Source organism: Colletotrichum truncatum, assembly GCF_014235925.2.
Source record: "Colletotrichum truncatum strain CMES1059 chromosome Unknown Contig_0007, whole genome shotgun sequence".
NCBI lineage: Eukaryota > Fungi > Ascomycota > Sordariomycetes > Glomerellales > Glomerellaceae > Colletotrichum > Colletotrichum truncatum.
The window spans coordinates 1,369,053-1,389,138 of record NW_027222404.1 but is presented as its reverse complement, the minus strand read 5'-3'; the positions used below and the strand labels follow the sequence as shown (position 1 = coordinate 1,389,138).

Here is a 20,086-nt window from a genome sequence, read left to right as displayed (position 1 = left end):
CAGATCACTGGAATTGAGAAATATTGGTATGAACTGAAGTGCATACTCCAAGGCCACCAAGTCTTTACTCCACCCTGCCACCCTAAATCCCTGGACATACATACGCTTCGTTCGTTGTCGTTATCGTTCTCGGGCGGTAACACTACCTCCTGGATACACGCATCCTACCTTCGAAATACGGGCAGCAGTCCGGATTGGAAAGCCAAACATTGACCATGAAGCGCTTGGGGTACAGAAAATCGCGGAATGGATGCACTCGATGCAAGAAAAGAAGAGTTAAGGTACACCAGGATCATAATCCAGATCGAGCTACTCTTGACATCAGCCCTAGCTTTCCACTCTCCTGCTTGCACAGATGATCCAAGCTAACAATCAAATTTAATGTAGTGTGACGAGAAGAAGCCCTGTACTGCATGTGTCCGCCACGAGTTACCATGCAGTCTGGAGAACTCGGAACAGCAATCGAGCCCTTCATCTCCGACGAGAGCTCAACGATCGTCAGGAAGCCCTGGGCACCGTTCTACGCAATCATTTCCACCGGTAAGCTTTCCTTTTCATTCTTGGAGACCACCCGGCTGCATTCCTGAAGCTGATAAAATGGATTCATAGGCCTCGGTATTTGCCTTCGAATACCAGACAGGGTCTCTGTCCCCGGGAACTTTGTCATCACCATCTGCGACCGAAGCGGTTGGGGACCACCACAGCGGGTCCGACTTCGGGAGAGAACAGATATCTCCTCCATCGCAACCGGACCCTTTTTCTTACATCTCGCGGTTCCTAACGGTCCTCAACCAGTCGGAGCCGGCGAGCGGTTGGATCCCGGATCTTGAACTTATGCACCACTATAGTTCGATTACATACCAAACTGTCGCTCAGTCGACCTTGGTTCAGAAGGCCCTACAATACGACATTCCTAGAGTAGCTCTGTCCTACCCATTCCTCCTCCATCAAATTCTTGCCTTTTCAGCTTATCACTTAGCGTATCTTGAACCTAACTCCCGACAAAACTACCTATTACACGCTGCTCAACATCAGAATAATGCTATAAATGGCATGAGGGGGACTTTGGTTGGAACGATATCCTCTTCCAACTGTCACGCCCTCTACGCGTCATCTATATTTCTTACTTTCAGCGCTTTCGCTACCTACCCCGTGGACGAGAAATACAATCCCTCATTCTCCCCGATCGACAGTATACTCGACATATTCAACTTGACTATTGGAATGGCCACAATTCTTCGCACATCGGAGGATGATTTACGAAATGGCCCATTGCGAGAGATGTTCCACCACGGTCCAGGCGACAAGACGCCATCCGCGGTGCGGCCGACATTAAAACCCCTATTCGATCGGTTATCTCGCTTAAGCTCCGAAGTCCTGGAGCTTGGTTTGGTTGACAACAAGGAAAGAATTACAATCACTGATACAATCAGAGCACTTAAAGTCTGTATTGCTAAGGTATCCTTCTTCGACGCTTCAACGGTATCCGCGGAGATTCGTGCAATATTCCTTTTGCCGGGAGTAATATCTAGTGATTACTTGAACATGCTCCGTTGCCGACATCCTGCAGCGTTGGTAGTACTTGCGCATTATTGCGTGATTATACATTCGGCCGAGCTTTTCTGTTGGTACCTGAGTGGCTGGCCAAAGTCTCTGATATCCGCTATCTCGGAGCAAGTAGATCGGGGACCATGGGCCGAGTTAGCCAGGTGGCCGATAGAGGTTATAGGACTTGAGGATATAGGAAAAACTTAGAGCAAGCAGCACGAGCTCTCCCATTTGCATACGACTGTTATTTTACGAATTATGTTTATATAATATACGAAATTTTATTGCACCGAAGTATGATTGGGAGACAGATTTCATTCCCTACCTAAGTTTTGTTACGAGGTTTGGAAAAAGAGCCCGTGTAAGAGAGGGTTATAAAACGAACACGATATAATTTTCAGACTTGAAAATAAAGTAAACTCATGATAAAGAATAGTATTGGATCTCCTTGAAAGAAAACCTTTGGTAGATTTTGAATTTGATGTTTATCTCGGTCGGCTCCTTGTGCTTATTGCGCAAGTGACGCTCAGATCCGATCAATTGTATCTAGGCTTTGGCTCAAGTCACGACCATACCTCGCAGTGGTAATTCGCTCTCTTCTGTTTCGTAGAGTGACCCTCGTAATGGAACGGAAAACCAGCCAGAGTGTATGAGGGCCATTTTCAAAGTCATGATCAGCACGTTGGGGACCAAATCCATTGACTAACCGGCGATGAAAGTAATTTTTACCAGTATGGTTGTGTATTTAGCATATTCTGCTGTTAAGATGAGGCTTTTTAAGCTCCAAATGTACAAAATAAATGACAAAAGCGTCCATGGTCTACTAGATCATGTGCTCTGTGCGTTGCTTAGTTCTGCCAGCGCCGCCTGTACGCGGGCGTCTTTCTCCATTTCTTGCCATAACCGGGTTTCCCAGTCACAGAACCCTTCTCTTACGCCTCCGCCCTTACGCTCTAATCTGTCGTTTGATGACCAGCAACGCGACAGCCAAGCACGCAATGCATGGTTCTGAAGAAATGCCTTGAACGTTAATTCCATCAGAGTCAACGCTCCCAGGACCATGAGGAACGTGGACCACCACGAAGCATCTGTACCGAACCCTTGAAGAAGACCGTAACGGATTGAGTAAGGCCCCGAAACTGAAGACGACACTACTCCAATGATGATGGCGAAAACCCACACGCCAGCAACAGAACCCAAGGCAGCGTAAAACACGACCTTGGTCTTATAGTGCATTTCAATAACTCTGTAATCCATTAGAAGACTGTCAATCCAAGTAGAAAGAATGTGATGACTTACAATATCTTGATGTTGATCCAGACGACGCACACGATGAAGGTCAGCATTGCTTGCGCGTATAGCCCGTCCTCAACACCCTCGGCTTCAGCATAACCACCCCAGGCGCCTGCGTAGATGATGGTTGCAGCAATCAGTGCGTTGAAGAACCAGCTGAGATAAACAGCCATGTTTAATCCTTCAGCGTTCTGCCCGTATTGGAAAAGCTCCGGGACAAGTGTGAGGGTGCGTGGTTTGAGGTCCTGCTCCCATGCGCCAATGACAAAGATGCATGCGCCAGTAAAGAAACTGGCGAAAACAAGACTTCCCGGTTCGTAAAGACTGGTTCCAGTTGCTCCGGTATGCGCTTGGAAAAGTGCCTGAGGGAAGTATAAAAAGGTCTCCTTCCAAAATGTTACCAGAATAAATCGCGTTGTGCGGTAATAGTTCCAACGGCCATGGACAAGCATCAGGCGAGACAGATACCTGAACTGCGATATACTGAAATCGGCTAACCTGGCGGCTTGCTGCCCTTCGCGGCCAGAAATGCCAACACCAACATTTGCTGCCGAAATCATTGCCAAATCATTCGCACCGTCGCCAATGGCAAGTGTGATATTCTTGGTCCCTGGTTTGAGCCAAGAGAGGAAACCCGACTTTTTCTGTCGCGGGCTTTTGCGAATAGCCGTAACAAGCAGAGCCTTTTGAGCTGGCGATGCGCGACAACAGATTACAGAATCGACCTTCGTAACTAACGACATAAAGAGGCGGCGAAATGGCTCAGTTGACAGATTGTCCATGGCTGTTAGAGTTTCCCCATCAATCACAATTGCTGTATCTGTGCGATGTGTTGCCGAGGAATACGTGCTAAGGCCATACTGGATCTCGTCCGTTATACTGTTGAGTTGATGTTCGAGGTTGCCGTTGTCTACATCCAAAACGAAAAGAGATGTAGAAGCACTGATGAGCCGTGTCGAGTGAGCAATGTTGATGGCGGTTTCCCGCTTGTCGCCAGTAAGCATCCAGATTTTGACTCTAGCTTGGCGGAGTTTCTCAATGGTCTCTGGAACGCCCTTTTGCAATTTGTCCTCGACAGCAGACGCGCCGAGGAGATCGAAAGATTGTTCTACTAGCTCACTGACTTCTTCGATCAAGTTTTGGCGGTTGTCTAAACTCGTTTCGGCGTCGCGATATAGTTGCTTCCAGCTTTGGTAGTCCTGCTGATCAAGATACTTTTCAGCATACACCAATGTGCGCAAGCCCTCTTTGGCGTAGTCGTCAATATGGACGAAGCATTTGCGAATATTTTTTGCCTCGTCAGAAATCGCAGATTCATCTAAGAAGCCAAACTGTGACGATCCATCGCGCTGTACATCACCCATTTGGCCTCCATATGTAGATTGTGGCCGAAGAGGAATACCAAAATTTCCATTTTCGGGTGACAGCGGATGGTCAACCATTTCTCTGGTTTCCACAAAGATGTCTGCTTGTTTAGATCGTCGTGAATTCCAGCGGGACGGCATGTTGGTCACGCTGGCAGGCCTTTGCGAACCACCAGGACTGCCCTTCATGTCTGCAGGAGCCCTTTTCAGTCTTGGCAAGATGATGGAGTCGGCGCCTTTGCATATGAGCCAAAGCTTGCCATCCGGGCAACGCAGGATAATAGTCATTCGTTTCCGTTTGCTACTGAATTCAATCACATCCAGAACCTCGAAGACAGTGGAGTAGCTGCTACCATCGGCGTATGGCATCTGCACGGTGATCGATTGGGATGACCGCTGGGTAACTCGGAAGCCAAGATCTCTAGCCCCCCTTACTAAGGCGAGCTCGTCTGGAGAAGAGGCTTGGAAGTCGAGCTCTCCGTCTTCTGTCTTTTCGGGTAAGCAGGTATGGCAAAGTGCAATTGCCAATATGTAACGTGTGACTTTCGCGGCAAGCAGAGAGTCGGGCCTCATTCGGATGTAGTCCAGCATTTTGCGTGTGGTTACGCTAGACGTGGGGGTTGTCATATCCGTAGCGTCAGCAATATCGCCAGAAATGTCCTCTTGGAGGTGTGACAGGCTAATTCCAGCAACACTCAGTTTTCGTAGGTTCATGATGTTCTCTGTTAGCGTTCCGGTCTTGTCACTAAAGACATAGCTGACCTGGCCGAGGTCGTCGAGATTGTTAGTCGTGTTCACGTCTGCCGGAGTATCGGTCTCCCGGTGGTACATTTCCAAGTCGTTGCTGATGAGATGCATTTGCCCCAGTTTAATACCTTCGAGGCCAACATATAGAGAAAGCGGAATGACGTTGTTGAACATAATGATGAAACCAACAAAAATATCGGCAAATGGTATTGATACACCGGACAAGTACCAAGCGAAGCGTTCCTCTGAGTTCTTCCAGAAGGTATATGCTATCGCAGGAATAGCTGAGCTGACGAGAACATATGTCATCAGGAAGAGGACAATAAGATTTGTGAGACCTTCGAGGGCCGGCTGCTTGGGCTTCGTGTCGCGATTCGCATTCTTCCTAATCTTGCATTCCTCTCCAGTGTTAATTACAATGGCAATAATTTGAGAAGTGTTTCGAATCGTGCTACCGCGATATATTACTTCATTCACAGTAAGGGGTATCGTGTTGCCCATGGTCGTAAGTTTGCCGTCGAAGCGATATAGATCCGCGTTTGGATCTTCGGTCTGCAATTCGGTATTGCAGAATGCGATTTGTTCGATAGTGCCACAATTGGAAAGATTTGCTGGTCTCTGCTTGGCTTTTAGGCTGGTTTCGCCATCTAGTGCCATCGTGTCAACATATGCTAAGCCATCTTGCCCATCGGCATGAAGTAGCACTACATCTGCTGGCAAATCATCGTCTCTGGCGAGCAAAACAATATCTCCAACTTTAAGGTCTTTCCAGGTTGTTTGCGTCCACTGATACGATGCCGCATCATGCTGAGCTTCTGGCGTCAAAGATCGTGCCACTTCAGGCGCAGCACTACGAAGAGCGGTGGCCAATCTATTGTTCTCTTTGACGTCTTGCCGGTGCCTTTTCCAGTCATAATACCCCTCTTTAACGATAAGGATGGACAAGAAGATGATAAGTGGGATAATCGTTGTGAATTTGCCAGTCGTGCTGAATCCAGGGATCATTTGGAGGATAGAAATGACAAGCATGTAAAAGTTGGCTAGGCGAGAAAATTGATAGAGAAGTTGTCTTGGTAGAAAATCGAAAACGTTGTACTTGGAGGTCTTGATGGCATTGGAGATGTATGGGCGTCCTCGGCGCTCGTCTCGCAACAACTCGTGGCCGCCGAGGCGGATGGGAATATGGCGACCATTAGGGGATGGTGGCAAAGGCGACCTTCGCAGGAAGGAACTGAAGTTGCTCCATAACCTTTGAAAGTCCATCGCTCGATTTGATCTTTCGAAAAATGGACCTAGGAAAAAGGATATGTCACTGGGTGCATCTTAGTACATTGGTTGGATCATTGGGTCAACATTTGCAACGCAAGGAGTTGTGATGACATACCGTAGGAAGGTCTCCTGTGTTTTGCCTTCGCCCAAACTTTTCTGACTGATTATTCGCGCTTAAATCGTATGCTGCTTTCAAGATCAAACTATCAAGCGCCCTTGGTTCATTATATCTAGATGTGATTGCCAATCTTTAAGTTTAGAGAAACCATTCCAAGCACGAGTTCAAGCCAACAGATGCCAAGAACTACGATACTCATCACTCAATAGTCGACATGGATCTGGCTGGGAACCGAAGCACAGACCTCGCTGTGGCACCAAAAATGTCGAAAGAGAGAACGAGAATGAGAAAACGAGAACGAGACGCCAAGACACACCATATAATCCTTGCTTTACGCAAACCCAGCACAAAAAGAATTGGATCATTCAGAGAAATTCTGGTTACTGTTTGACGATCAAGTAGTGTTACATCGACACAGACTGACAGGCGCTATAATTAGTCGAATAAAGTTTTTAAACTGTTCTTGCAATGGTACACGGCGCAGTAGCCAGGCTTAGTGAGGACTAGTCCACATATACAAGAGACCCAGGTTAGATGAAAGTGGCAGTGACATGAAATGCTAAGATTAAGGTTATATGGGGAATTAAGGCTGCATTTCTACCTTGTTGTTTGGAGGTCTTAGGCAGCACTGAGGCTTCACGCGGTCTGCGGAGATGCCGCCGTGACATAGCCACACATCTACGTCGGCCTGGGTTGCAGCCGCCATAATCTTGCGACAATTTTGACCTCGAAACAGGTAGATGAGATCGCCGGTCGTTACGTCAACACGTGTGCTACATATGCCCAGATGCGCACGCTAAACTTTATCATTATTCAGCTGACTCGTCGCAGCAGAACATGTTTTACAACATATGGCAGAACATTGTTCTTGATTTCGCTCATGTAAGTTTCGTGTGTGCTCTTCTCCTGGGTCTGAATCGTTTCTGCCTCTGATGCTCTAGAGAATACGTCAGCCTGCGAGAACGAAAACGTCTTCCATATGTTAAAAATAGGTAAGGAGAAACGGTGGGACCCTTTCAGATCTCTGGTAGTCGCGCCTTAAGCTACCTACCGACGGATGGAATAACAAATCACATTAGATCCCAGCCTTTGAGGTAAATACCAACATATTACCTTTTTGTCGTCTTTTATCAGCTTTGTTGTAATTACATACTCCTACGGCAGCTGCGCACCACCGAAGACTACATCAAACCAAACACAACAAGATGCATTGGACGCGGTTGAAAAGATCTTCTCAGTCCTTAACAGAGGAGAAGTCACGAATGCCAAAAGTGACGTCTTTGAATCAACAACGAATGAAATCATGGGAGTATGTTTGAAAACCCAAGCTTGACCCGATTGATCCTCACATCAAACAGGCCTATTCTAACACCCACCAACTCGATCAAAGTCTTCCTATGTATGGCCACTGTATTCTTGGCCATAGGAATTGTATGGCTGGTTGAGAGTGATAAAGTAAGTCTGCCGATGAACTCTTGGTGCCATTAGATTAACAGACCTGTTGATTCGAGAAATACGGTTAAACTACACGGCATGTCACGAGATCGAATCATACAACGAGCTTGAGGTTATGCCGCCTGAGAATATCGACAAAAGTTTCAAGGCATCATCAGCTGGCCAAGTTGTCGAGCGATGGAAACGATCGAATCAGTCTATCACGTACGATGGTGTGATGAAAAATTACACAATGTGCACTATAGAGTTCTTCCTCCCCGAGGACCTGCAGCCGCCTGTGTTATATTATTATCGACTGACGAATTTCCACCAAAATCATCGTCAATACATTTTCTCGCGTCATACAAACCAGCTTAAAGGCGAAGCTGTCGGTCGGAACACTCTCGAAGGTTCTGATTGTGCGCCCCTAGCGTCACATCAACTTCCTAGCGGTGAAGGTAAAAAGATCATTTACCCTTGCGGGTTGATCGCCAATAGTTACTTCAACGATACATTTTCCAAGCCGCTACGTCTTTCCTCGACCAGTGGCTCAAATGAGACAAAATCATACAATATGTCCAACGTTGGTATCGCCGAAAAGGTTGACAAAACGTTATTCCGTCCGACCAAGTATCAGATCCCCTCATCTGCTGGAAACGACAGCATTATTGTGCCGCCACCTGGCTGGACGGAAAGATACCCCAATGGATACCATGCGCAGAACATGTTCAACCCTGCAGAGGACGAATCTTTCATGGTTTGGATGCGAACTTCTTCAGGTCCTTCTTTCTCTAAGATGGCCTTGAGGAATGATAAAGATGTCATGGAGCGGGGGCTGTACCGGCTTGAAGTCATTTCGCGTATGTTTACTATGCTAGATTGTTTGCTTGACTGATCTATTGCTAACATAACGCAGACTTCCCTATTCATAAGAATCGTGGCACCAAGTCTATCATCATCTCGACGACCTCCGCCGTAGGAGGAAGAAATAATGTCATAGGAAGAGTTTACATTGCAATGGGATGCCTCAGTCTATTTTTGACCTTTGTATCTGCGCTTACATTGAGATACCGGCCACGACGACTGACGGAACACGATTATTTGCATCGAAGCATCTCTTTACTATCGAAGGCTGACGGAAGGAGTGAACCATTATCAAGGGCAGGTAGCTACTGAGTGTATGATTTTGGGCTACTGGACCGGGGGCACAACGCGCCAAGCTCTATTATATGTAAACTAGCCTTCCAACTTTATTTTAAGCTGTCTTGAGAATTTGCTGTTATTGTGAAGATGATGATGATCGTAAAAGTGACGAAAACCAAACTGCTTTGCTGCTAGAGTGCAGTAATTAGAGTTGCTTGTTCGGCGTCATGTGGGAAGACTAGGTCACAATCGTTGGGCCTATCTTTCTTTGTCACTACGAAATGCCTCAGCAGGTACTTTATGTAGTCACTCGATATGCTTTATCAACTTCCAAGTTGCCGAAGAACATTACTCAGCATTCGTAGCTCACGCATGTCTCATGGTCACGCAGATCAAAAGAAAACTATCGTCTTCTTCATGCCTTGTCTACAAGCCTAGGTATTCAAATGGCAGGATCGAACCTTCGTCGCAGTCGTTGTCCCCAGAGGTATAGAACGGTGGGCACAAGAACTAAAAACAAAGAAATGAACGCCAGAAGAGTATTTCCCCATCCGAGACCTAATGCATCATACATTTTCAATCCTCCTAAAGGCATTAGCGACCCGATGAGAGAGCGAAACAAGGCGACTGCTGCCGACCCTGAGGCAATGTGCTTTGTGTACGCGTCCATTTGGTAGCTTTGTAGAGTCATCTGCAATTGTTAGCTGCCTATTTCATTCAGAGTCTGGTTTTCCATTACCGTAATTCCTATAAGTGCACAAGAAAATATGGCGACACCAGCCATAGGCACGATCCAATGTACTTGGTAAAACGTTGTCCATCCGTATAAGAGAAGCCCAAAAGGTAGCGCCAGGCCTAGTGGTACTGTCAACCAAGGCGTGAGTCTCTCCTCTGATCTGTATTTCTCTTCAGGTCCCACTCTGGCTTTTGCTCTGAGGACAAGGTAGTCTTGAAGAGGTCCGAATGCTAAGGATCCCACCATCATGCCTAGCCCTGCGGGGAGGAACGATAACCCAGCGGCACTCTGGCTAAAGTTATACTGCGTGTTATAAACAAAGGAAAAAGTTGCAATCAGGAGATAGAATATTCCATAACTGATTCCGACGTAGAAGGCAATGATCGAAACGATTGGTGTGGCGAGGAGAAATTTTAGTGGTCGACTAATTGCTTGTTTGATGCGCTTGTTTCCATCGACATTTCCTGCAGCTGTGCGAAATTCGTTATTGCCTGTAGCTTTACGCAAGCGTTGTGCTTTTCGCTCGAGAAGAACGGGGGCATAGGTCTCTCGCATGACTAGAAAGGCCAAGATGCCTAACGTGCCGCCCTATGTAGGTAAGTTATTTAGGCCAACTGTTGCAGAATTCTTCTGTCTTACCATTATTGCAAGCAACCAATAGACCCAACGCCATCCCACAGCTTCTATCAGATAGCCTCCTACGACGGGGCCGATACAGGGGCCAAGAAGAGGCCCTAATGTCCAAAAAGACAGCGCTCGTCCGCGTTTTTCAGCCGGCATGACATCAACGATGCTTCCCACGCCGATAGTGGTCGGAACTGAACCAACAGTACCCATCAAAAAACGAAATGCCATTAGCATACTAACATTTTTAGACAAAGCCGCGCCGATGCTAAAAAGAGTGAAGGTCACATTGCCGACATGGTAAACATAAACGCGACCATACAGCTCGCTCAACGGTGCGACAATAAGAGGTCCAAAAGCGTATCCCAGGAAATATATCGAGACCAAGAAGGTCGCAACCAGTGAAGAGTTGTTGTTCATTTCGACCAAGATTACTGGTACTCCTGGGGCAAACATGGATGAACCCTTGGTCATAAGCTGTTAGTTGAAGGCGTGAAGGGGTAACGAAAGAATTGCAACAGACCATGGGTCTGGAGGAAGTCAGCTAAAGCACTGGATATGAAGATATTAATTCTCACGAAATAATAGTCAAGAGTGACATCAATGCGATGTTCATCCATTTCCGTGACTCCGGCCAGTTCATTGGATTTTGAGGATCATTTGGGCCATCCCAGTCAACGATATTACTGCGACTTTCCTCTGACTCATCCACTTCATCGTGAATGGCGGATGAGAGCGCAGGTCGAATCGTTTCTTGCGCTGAGTCGTCCTGTCTTTCTGAAGAGGGCAAGGGGTTTGAGGAGCCAGTCTGGTCCGTTGTCATTTTCGGTAGTGCCTTGGCTTGAGTGACGAAATGAAAAACTTGAAACGGGCCGGAAGGCAAGGTCAGACTGTTGCGCGTAGACTTGAACTGACAGTTAAAGATATATACTAGACGAAATTTATCACTTTAAACTATTGATTTCGTTTATTTGAGGCTTCACTAGATCGCTAATTATGAGTTTGATATCCATTTGTCTTGTTGTATGCATGCCATCGGTGGAGTTCACTAAGTCCGGTTTCTTCTCCGGACTCACAGACTTCGTCGTTCTCGTACCGTCGCTCAAAAAAGGGGGCCAATGTCGTCGTTGGATCATGACTTGGACGCAATCGCAGTCTCCAGTGGCGCAGTAGTTGGCCATTGTTCGCTTACCCCTACTGTGCATACTACCTACGTACTGTCTCGTTCTCGTTTCCACAACCGAAAGCGACAACGAGAACGCGATGACAGCAACAGCAAGTTTGAAAGATGAAGCTTGAATTCAGAATCAATAATCGGTTGTAGAATGGTGGAGAGATATTCGTGCTGAACCCGGATATTTACTCACAGCCCAGTTCTCCCTGTTCGGACTGCACAATCCTCCGGACACTGAGGCAAAGTAGGCTCCGCATGAAGGTACAGCTTGAGGGGGCCTGCCATGGTCCTCCACATTAATTTGCCAGTGGCATGGTTGATGCGTTATCGCATTCTAAAGCGATTCGCTCGCTGAACTGTAGCAATGTCACATTCATCCGTATTGGAGGAGTCGGTCAAGGAAGAGACAAGACAGAAGCTAGTGTATTTTCTTTACCTCCGCAGCATTTGTCGACATTGGGTAATTAGTGTCCAACGCCGTCGCTTGTGACGACACGCAACACGAATACTCTATAGTTCAGCGGAAATCAGAAACTAATATAATAAGTCGATCGCATGTCTACATGGCAATTGTGTTTTCATCTGATCTCGTTAGACTTGGTAATTTTTCCCCCTCGACCGAGGCACCTATTTTAACGATGACTCTTCAAACAAACTTTGTGACAGCATTTACAACGTGCGTGGTCTTGGTAAGTCTCATTCTCCATTGCCGAGTTCGAGTCTGGAGACGGCGTTGACTTTGACGAATAATAGTCCATTTTGTATGTTGCTATTTGCATATTCTATAATCTTTTCCTTCATCCTCTTCGGGCCTACCCAGGCCCGCTCCTTATGAGAGCCACAAGATGGGGTTACTGCTACAAGCTCTTGCGAGGCACGCTCCCTTTTCACATTAGAGACCTCCACAAGAAATACGGCGACGTGGTCCGCGTCGCCCCCAACGAGCTAGCCTTCTGCAACGTCGCAGCCTGGAAAGAAATCATGGGTCACAGAGTCCATGGGGCCGCGGAGTTCGAAAAGCATCAAGGATTTTATCGCCCTCTCTCAGCTCAGCCCACCACCGTCGTCAGCTCCAACGGCGATGAGCATACAATGCTCAGACGACACCTCTCTCACGGGTTCAGCGAGCGTACCTTACGGGATCAGCAGCCTTTAATCATGAAGTATATCGACCTCATGATCCAGAGGCTCCACGAGAACTGCGTTTCTGGAGAGGCTGTTGATATAATGGCGTGGTATAACTTTACGACGTTTGATGTAATCGGAGACCTTGCGTTTGGTGAACCATTTGGGTGCCTAGAAAATTCGGAATACCATCCATGGGTCGCTAGTATCTTCCAAGTGGTAAGACTCGGTGTTGTGATGCAAACCGCAAACTACTTTCCTTTTTTAAAGCATGTTCTTTTTTCTCTTCTCTTGACAAAGGCTAGAAGGAAAAGCAAGGGGGCAAACGTCGCCAGGGCCAAAGAGAAATTGCAACGACGTATTACTGTTGGAAAGAAGGAGGGTGGACGGCCAGACTTGATCGAGGGGTTACTTAGAAAGAAAGATGAGCTTGTGAGTCTCGCCGCTTCTATCTATCACTTGTCAATTTATCTAACCTCTATGTCTAACAGGGCATCTCTTTTGAACAGCTTGTGTCAAACAGCAGTGTTCTCATCACCGCAGGCTCAGAGACGACAGCCACGGTACTGGCGGGGGTAACTTATTTCCTCTTGGCAAACAGAGAATGCCTAGAAAAAGTGACGCAAGAAGTTCGATCAACTTTCCAACTGGAAACGGATATCGACATCATCTCCGTTGGAAGGTTGCCCTACATGCTCGCTTGCTTGGATGAAGCACTACGCATGTACCCACCAGTAGCGTTAGGTTTACCACGTGTGACGCCCAAGGGCGGAGCTACTATCAACGGGAAATTTGTGCCAGAGAAGGTGGGTTACGAAGTCATAACGTTTTAGCAGGTTGACACTGACAAATTCCATCCCAGACTATCGTTGCAATTCACCAATGGACCATTCACCATAAAGAAGAATACTTTAAAGACCCTGACGAGTATCACCCGGAGCGGTTTTTAGGCGACGAAAAGTTTGCTACCGACAACAAAAACGCGTTTCAGCCATTTCATATTGGTGCGCGAAACTGTCTGGGGCGCAAGTAAGTGCAGTAAATCACAATAATTACCGGCAAGGCATCTCGTTAACATGAACTTGTCAGTTTGGCATACGTGGAGATGCGCCTAATTCTGGCGCGTTTGCTGTGGAACTTTGATGTCAAGCTTGCACCAGGGTACGAAGACTGGTCGAAGCAGAAGAATTACATCTTGTGGGACAAGACCCCGTTAAAAGTTCACCTGACACCAGTGATTAGGTAGAATACCAAGTCTTGACGTAGTCACTACGCTTTCTCGGCTGCCCAGTGCCACTATGTCAACGACGTCTCGCAGGTACGGCGAAGCAGAACTGAGTGGAGTCAATATTGAATATAATACGAATTGTAGTTATTACTCATGTCCTTGTATTAGAACCTCAGATCTCCCACAATGGCTTCTATTGCAGAAAGGGCTATGCCATTTACCGTCTCAAACCACCCTAATCGGAGGAAATTGAAGCCTGATAGTTGCACATAGAGCTCCTCGGCTAAAACGAAGTCTGTGCTAATGGGTATTCTCAGCTACGTGGCGCATAGGTCCGAAAAGCAAGGCAACTGGTTCGCGGTTGCGATCAACAGTGAAATCGCAAGGCTTAAAACTGTGTGATGTATAACATTCGTTATTTTGATAGTGATAGGTTCAGAGATTTGCAGTTAGACCCCTGTAGAGCGTGGTTCGTCGGCGAGTTGGCCGATACCAGGTGGCCGTCCTGTTTAACTACCTTTGCGTGCGACAAGGGCCACAACTTGACTGTCAGCTTCTGAAATCGCTCAACTTTCGGAAGGATGAGTGGCGCAGTGGCCATTCTAGCTGGTGATTGCTATAACTGGCCTTATAGGGTCTGTAGGATAGTTGCATTGCAAAGAATAGGTACTATCCGTAAATCGTTCTAAGTAACAAGCTAATTAAGAACTCTAGTAGTGGGATTATAAGACGTAGTTGGGACGTAAGAAGAAAATAGCTTTTTTGGCTTGAATGACAAGCACCATTTTCTTCGCCTATACGAATTACAAATCGGACTCAGAATACGGAGGGAGATAAGAATCCTATTGCAAAACCCCCGGCCGTCCTATATTACGCTTATGCTCTGAAGAACTTGGCTCCTTACGTCGCGTAGGAAAAAAACACATCGTTGAGAAACAGCGGGCTTATGTGATAGTCTGACGACATGACTAGAACGTATCAATGACCTTTCATTAGTCTACATCCTAGCTTTTAATCTACTAATTCAAAGACCGGCAAGATAAACAATACGATCAAAATCTTAGTAAAGTAGCCAATAAATGCAAGTGAAACTTCCTCCCGTTGGCGGCTTTCAATCCACCCATAATGCAGTACATTGACTTGGAACTGCTATTACTAGCAGGTCGCAGGAACTTGGGTGCTGCAATCAACAATGCCATTAGCCAATCTAACGGTACTCGACTGCTTAGTAACTACCTTCAATGTTAGCATTGTGAAGCATGACAACGTCCATTAGAGTTAAAGCGCTGCCGCAGGGCAAATCATTACTTCCAAGACTACCGAACACATTCGCGTCGACATATTTTTGAAACATGACGAACAAAAACGAGGAGGACCTACCGGATGCCAAATTGAGCACAGCCAAAGGCTCATTGGGGCAGTCTACCCAGGTCCACTTGAACTGCGTTCCACCAGGGATACCCAGATCAGTTGCGCGGTTCCTGAGAGCCCACTCAATACCGCCTTTTCCAACGTTGGAAGAGCCCCTATGACCCCAGCAAACGAGTCTGACCGCTGAGGTAGCGCTTATGAGGGAGGCGACAGTGGTGAGGAGGATAGTAGTCTTCATCTTGCCAACTTCAAGACTGGTGCTTAAATATGGAGAATAGGGTAGGTTGTGAAGATCCGTAGAGTATGATTAGTTTCAGATCTTTTTTTTCTTAATAGCAAACCTGCCTGGTATTTATATGCAAATAGTCAAGTCAACACACAGACAAACGAAGGAAAAGGAAAGAAGACTCATTAATTTTAAGGTTTAGAAAGTTATCTACTTGAATTATAACTTATTAATAGGCTACATCTGTGTAGTGACTTATCAACACTTCATTTGGATGCTTCCGAATCCAAGTAACGGAAGAGTCCGGTTGAGACTATCTATCATGAGATATTGCATATCCGAGTCATACGCTCAGCCCATGCTCGATTTCCAAATGCTACCTATGTAAGAAATACAGACATTATGGCTTTAAAACCTTATTAAAGTTCTTTTTTTTTAAGGTTAGACAGTGTCAACGACACATCACTCGCAATGTAGACAATAGACCAATGTGTCCAATATCGCTGGCTGTCAAGCTCTGGCCTGACACCATCTACCTGGCCAGGGGTAAAGTGGGGGCAGAGTAGGACCAAGCCAAAGGGTTAGCAGGAACGTGTCAGGCATCGGACGTTTCCGTCTTAGTGACGGAAGTGTCCGGTACTAGTCGAGCCGCCACATGACGGTACTTTATTAATCTCTACACTTTCCCAGCTGCGTTCACCACCAAAACCCACTTCTCGGCAGATGGCTGACTGCCGCGATATCTTGAAGAGATTCAGACGCGTCTGATGCGCCGGAGGTTTCACATAACGCTGTTGCAGTGCTTCTCGAAGGCCTTAATAGCGTCTGTACAGCTGACTGTAGGTCCGAGCCGTGCGACACCACAACAGTACACCAACCCCCTTGGTGCCCTACCGCGTCGAAACAGTGCTGGGCCTTTCTAATACCCCTATAGATCTATTCAAACAGGACTTGAAGGATAAGGCTAGCCCAAGTCTTACACCTACTTAAGGTATGATCCGGAGCTTGCGTTCGCTCGCTGTTGGCTTCTCAAACGAGTTACGAGGGACCACCGGAGCCCCTCTCGTATGGAAGCATGCGGTGATGTGTGAGGATGTTGTAAGTCTTTACATGGACTATAATTGTATATGCTTGATTACGTTCTTTCATCAAAACCTTTCAGTTCAAATAGCCCCAATTGCAGAACATCCCACGTCGTTTACTCTCTAAAACCACCCTAATTAAAAGTCGAAGCACTACAGTTGCACAAAGGCTCCTCAGCTGAGACGAAATCTTTGCTTGGGGGTGTTTTTTCAGCTGCGTGTTACACTGTTAGTAACGTGATCATAATTCCTATATCACCTAGATTGCCCGGTACAAAACCGCACGTGCCCATTGCGAACAAGTTGCCGTGCAAGCCCACAAACAAGATCAATAGATTCAAGCTTGAGCTTTTCACTGACACTATAATCATAAAGACGATGTCTGTTACCTATGGGTTCTGCGGGAAACGAACTTGTCTAATACTGTCTCTCTGTGAGCGCTTTACAAGATCTATAAACACACGATCTGGTTAAGGTAGTTAGTAGAAGCCGCTTTCATTTTGCCAGCTACTTTATCGTTTACAATGATGTTTGGACATGGGCAAGAGATGTTCATAAAACATTTGAATGTCGTGCCTCGCGACAGGCTAGTACGATAGTTAGTATCATGGGTGATAAATCTTGGAATCATCACACAAAATCCTCTTAGATGAGAATAGAAGGGCAACAATATTGTATGATAATGCTATGAACACTCTTCCTGCGGGTCAACTATACCGATCTTGAGAACTCCCCAGTGACGTGCCTTGATATATTCATTTCCGTCTACGTGGACATTATACTACTTGTTCCAAATAGTGACTCCACTTCACCGCTGAGGCCAGGTAGAGCTGCGGGTGCTGGTTTCGCCAAATTTCTGCCCGACCTGCTCCTGCTTGATGGAATCCCGCCTATAATCGGCCACAAAGACTCCCTGCTGATCTGCGCGGACCATAGCATCTCTCGATCCCAGCGGATGATATGACAGACCAATTTGATTTTTGTGAGAATCGGTAACGATGCGGTTGTATCCCGCATCACCCTGGGAGTCATTGCCGCGTCGATTCTGGCCAGCATAGTCGAATTGGCGGCCCGGATAGGCAGCCAATTTGGGTAGCGCACGACCATGAAGCACCGCGGATTGGCTAGTCTCACTGGCAACCCTAGGGTCCAATGCGATGCGCTCCTCCACGTAATGATTTTCCCTATCACCATGCAAGTGCGGACGTCTTCCGTTAAATCTTAGATGGTTTCCGGGGATTGGAGCACTCCGTAGCATATCATCACAGTCCTCAACTGCTATGTGTGTTTGCTCTTGGGTCTTTTCCGTGCGATTAACGACATAGTACTATGATTACCAGATTAGTATCTTTAAATAATGCATGAATTTAATACTGCAGACATACTCGCTGGTCAGTTATGACAGAAGAACCACGGTGCATATTGATAATAGTTGCAACGATGCAAGTACAGTTATTGAGATGAAAGATTCTGGCCAGCAGATAGCGTGAAGCAAAAAGAAACAAGAATGAAGTTGATATCAATGTAGAAGCCTTTCGATCAGGAATGTTCAAGACTAAATATTTGTTTAATTCATGTATACACTGCAATGCGAAAACAAATGATACTCATTCACTACCCTTGAATAAGTCATGTTGGTTCTTAAGCGCCTGCTCGTCTTGGCGTAGTATAAATCCGGCCGCTAGAGGCCGGCGGCTACCCAAGTTTCAAATCTCAATGCATGGTTAGAACACTTCGACAGATAGACGTACGTTAGGTGTAGGTGGCGGCTAGCTAAACATTTGGCGTTGGTACAGCATTGCATGATGGCGGACAGGTCGATTCGAGGGAGGCTCTTGTAATCTAGGTATATTTCCAAGAATTCTCTGATTAGGCAATTTCGAAAACCCCGCGGTCAGTCACGCTTTTCGTCAAAAAAGGAAGCGCCAGAAGGCTATGCAGAACACTGCGTCTAGGCAAACTCAGACTGCCCTGTTTTACCAAACGTCTACTTTGTTTGAATTGTGGCCAGCGGGCTCCTAGCTCTATCCAGCCTTGGAATACCACCCCAACTGGCCCTTTTTCTTGTGTCCATCCATCGCGGCGCTTAGTGTTGGGACCCTACCCTGCTGTTGGCGTAAGTCGAACCATATTCAGGCTTGGTGATTGGCTTAGGTCCCGGTGTTGGTTCTTCTACAAGGTCAAATATGCAGGCTGAACAGGGGTCAAGACTGCGCCACGCCAGGCGGACTCCCGGCGAATCGCTCTGGCTGTTCCCCAGCAGGGAAAGAACTTGAAGAGGGGTTGGCAATGCTGCATGCCTTCAAATTCCCAACCATTTATTGTCGCGCTTCCACACCAACATAACACCTCTTACCGAATTAACAACAACACCACTAGCACCCAAATATTCTATGATGGAACCCTTGACATTTTTCTTTGATGGAATTGATAATGCGCCAGCGGAGGAAGTATCTGACAGTGCCCCCGCAACCAGCACGTTCGAAGCGAAGGCAGTGGATATCCTCCGCCAGTATCTTCAAAATCAAGATAGCTTAAGTCTGACCAGCGCAGCCCAATCCATTATTAGCCTGCTTCCGGAGCCCAAAGAGCCACGAGGATGGTCAGAAGAGCTCACGGCATTTTGGGAGCTGTGTATCATCACGGCGGAACAGATCCCTCACTACCACATTTTGCAGATGAAGCTGGCGCGGCTTGTTCTTGCCTTACGGCATTCACCTAAGACTGCATTCACCATCTTTTGGGTCAGTATCTCACTCCTGTAATTTGTTCCATCATGTGTTTACTAAAGGGACGGTCTGTTTAGGATCACTCTAGGGATATCAAGTTTACGTCCGAATTAAACCTCTTAAGAGAAACAATTCGCGACCTTTACAACCGTAAGTCGCCTCATAGCCTTGAACTGGCCCTGGCATGTCACTAATACTACACTAAAGCCGCTTTTTCAACTGAGGATTCAGAGAAAAGTTCGAGCTACGAGGACGGTCAGCGCTGGGTCAACACAGTCGCTTTCTATGCCCACATGCATGCTTTGAATGGTGGCATGTTATCTACGTATTGCGACTGGGTCATGCGAGATGCATTCCTGTCCACACCGTCTACCGAATATGCCGCCCTAGATTGTCATGTGTCTGCAGCGGCACAGTGGATATTGTACACTGGGCAGAATATTCTGTCCAACATTTTAGCCCCTCTAGAGGAGCAAGAGAGCCTGTTGGGATCCAAAGAACCCTGGACATTGGATGATTGGCATCGCTGGAGAATAGGTTTTGAGACAGCAGAACGAGAAGAACATCTGCGGCAGGAGACAAGACAGCTGGCCAAAAGGTCTGCTAATCTGATGAAAACGCTCGAAGCCGTTATGACAGGTGTCTAACGGAAAGATAGAGGATAGCTTTGATTGAGGCTAGATGACGGGGCGTTTCAAGGGTATCATACTGACATGGTCAATTCTTTACATTCGTTATAGGCCAGCTACCTTTGGATATCGTCATGGTGATCTAGCTATGTTTAACTTACAAATAATACAATTACCTACCGACAAACTCACCCAACTAATGGCAGAAAAACGGAAGGCAGTGGAGAAGTTATACCTGACGGCAGC

General features: G+C 46.7%; 8 protein-coding genes across 8 annotated transcripts; 4 read left to right on the top strand and 4 right to left on the bottom strand.

Annotated features, from left to right (window-relative positions):
* Positions 1 to 215: 215 nt before the first annotated feature.
* CTRU02_210802 (fungal Zn binuclear cluster domain-containing protein) lies at positions 216 to 1,755 on the top strand (the record flags this gene model as incomplete). Its single annotated transcript, XM_036721956.1, has 3 exons — positions 216 to 281; positions 388 to 540; positions 610 to 1,755. 3 exons carry the CDS (start codon positions 216 to 218, stop codon positions 1,753 to 1,755), a joined length of 1,365 nt encoding a protein of 454 aa, XP_036586328.1.
* A 621-nt stretch (positions 1,756 to 2,376) lies between these two features.
* CTRU02_210801 (P-type ATPase) lies at positions 2,377 to 6,215 on the bottom strand (the record flags this gene model as incomplete). Its single annotated transcript, XM_036721957.1, has 2 exons — positions 2,377 to 2,794; positions 2,848 to 6,215. 2 exons carry the CDS (start codon positions 6,213 to 6,215, stop codon positions 2,377 to 2,379), a joined length of 3,786 nt encoding a protein of 1,261 aa, XP_036586329.1.
* A 1,329-nt stretch (positions 6,216 to 7,544) lies between these two features.
* CTRU02_210800 (CDC50 family protein) lies at positions 7,545 to 8,949 on the top strand (the record flags this gene model as incomplete). Its single annotated transcript, XM_036721958.1, has 4 exons — positions 7,545 to 7,648; positions 7,698 to 7,794; positions 7,844 to 8,633; positions 8,690 to 8,949. The coding sequence occupies 4 exons, from the start codon at positions 7,545 to 7,547 to the stop codon at positions 8,947 to 8,949; spliced, it is 1,251 nt and encodes a 416-aa protein (XP_036586330.1).
* Positions 8,950 to 9,358: 409 nt separating this feature from the next.
* On the bottom strand, positions 9,359 to 10,919 carry CTRU02_210799 (polyamine transporter 3; the record flags this gene model as incomplete). The annotated part of the gene is made up of 4 exons (XM_070205514.1): positions 9,359 to 9,607; positions 9,656 to 10,240; positions 10,292 to 10,748; positions 10,855 to 10,919. 4 exons carry the CDS (start codon positions 10,917 to 10,919, stop codon positions 9,359 to 9,361), a joined length of 1,356 nt encoding a protein of 451 aa, XP_070060757.1.
* A 1,362-nt stretch (positions 10,920 to 12,281) lies between these two features.
* On the top strand, positions 12,282 to 13,821 carry CTRU02_210798 (cytochrome P450 ClCP1; the record flags this gene model as incomplete). Its single annotated transcript, XM_036721960.1, has 4 exons — positions 12,282 to 13,007; positions 13,067 to 13,381; positions 13,438 to 13,604; positions 13,665 to 13,821. 4 exons carry the CDS (start codon positions 12,282 to 12,284, stop codon positions 13,819 to 13,821), a joined length of 1,365 nt encoding a protein of 454 aa, XP_036586332.1.
* Positions 13,822 to 14,958: 1,137 nt separating this feature from the next.
* On the bottom strand, positions 14,959 to 15,412 carry CTRU02_210797 (uncharacterized protein; the record flags this gene model as incomplete). Its single annotated transcript, XM_070205513.1, has 2 exons — positions 14,959 to 15,050; positions 15,184 to 15,412. The coding sequence occupies 2 exons, from the start codon at positions 15,410 to 15,412 to the stop codon at positions 14,959 to 14,961; spliced, it is 321 nt and encodes a 106-aa protein (XP_070060756.1).
* Positions 15,413 to 17,290: 1,878 nt separating this feature from the next.
* CTRU02_210796 (uncharacterized protein) lies at positions 17,291 to 17,903 on the bottom strand (the record flags this gene model as incomplete). Its single annotated transcript, XM_036721962.1, has 2 exons — positions 17,291 to 17,809; positions 17,868 to 17,903. The coding sequence occupies 2 exons, from the start codon at positions 17,901 to 17,903 to the stop codon at positions 17,291 to 17,293; spliced, it is 555 nt and encodes a 184-aa protein (XP_036586334.1).
* Positions 17,904 to 18,878: 975 nt separating this feature from the next.
* CTRU02_210795 (uncharacterized protein) lies at positions 18,879 to 19,858 on the top strand (the record flags this gene model as incomplete). The annotated part of the gene is made up of 3 exons (XM_036721963.2): positions 18,879 to 19,226; positions 19,289 to 19,361; positions 19,419 to 19,858. The coding sequence occupies 3 exons, from the start codon at positions 18,879 to 18,881 to the stop codon at positions 19,856 to 19,858; spliced, it is 861 nt and encodes a 286-aa protein (XP_036586335.2).
* Positions 19,859 to 20,086: the final 228 nt, after the last annotated feature.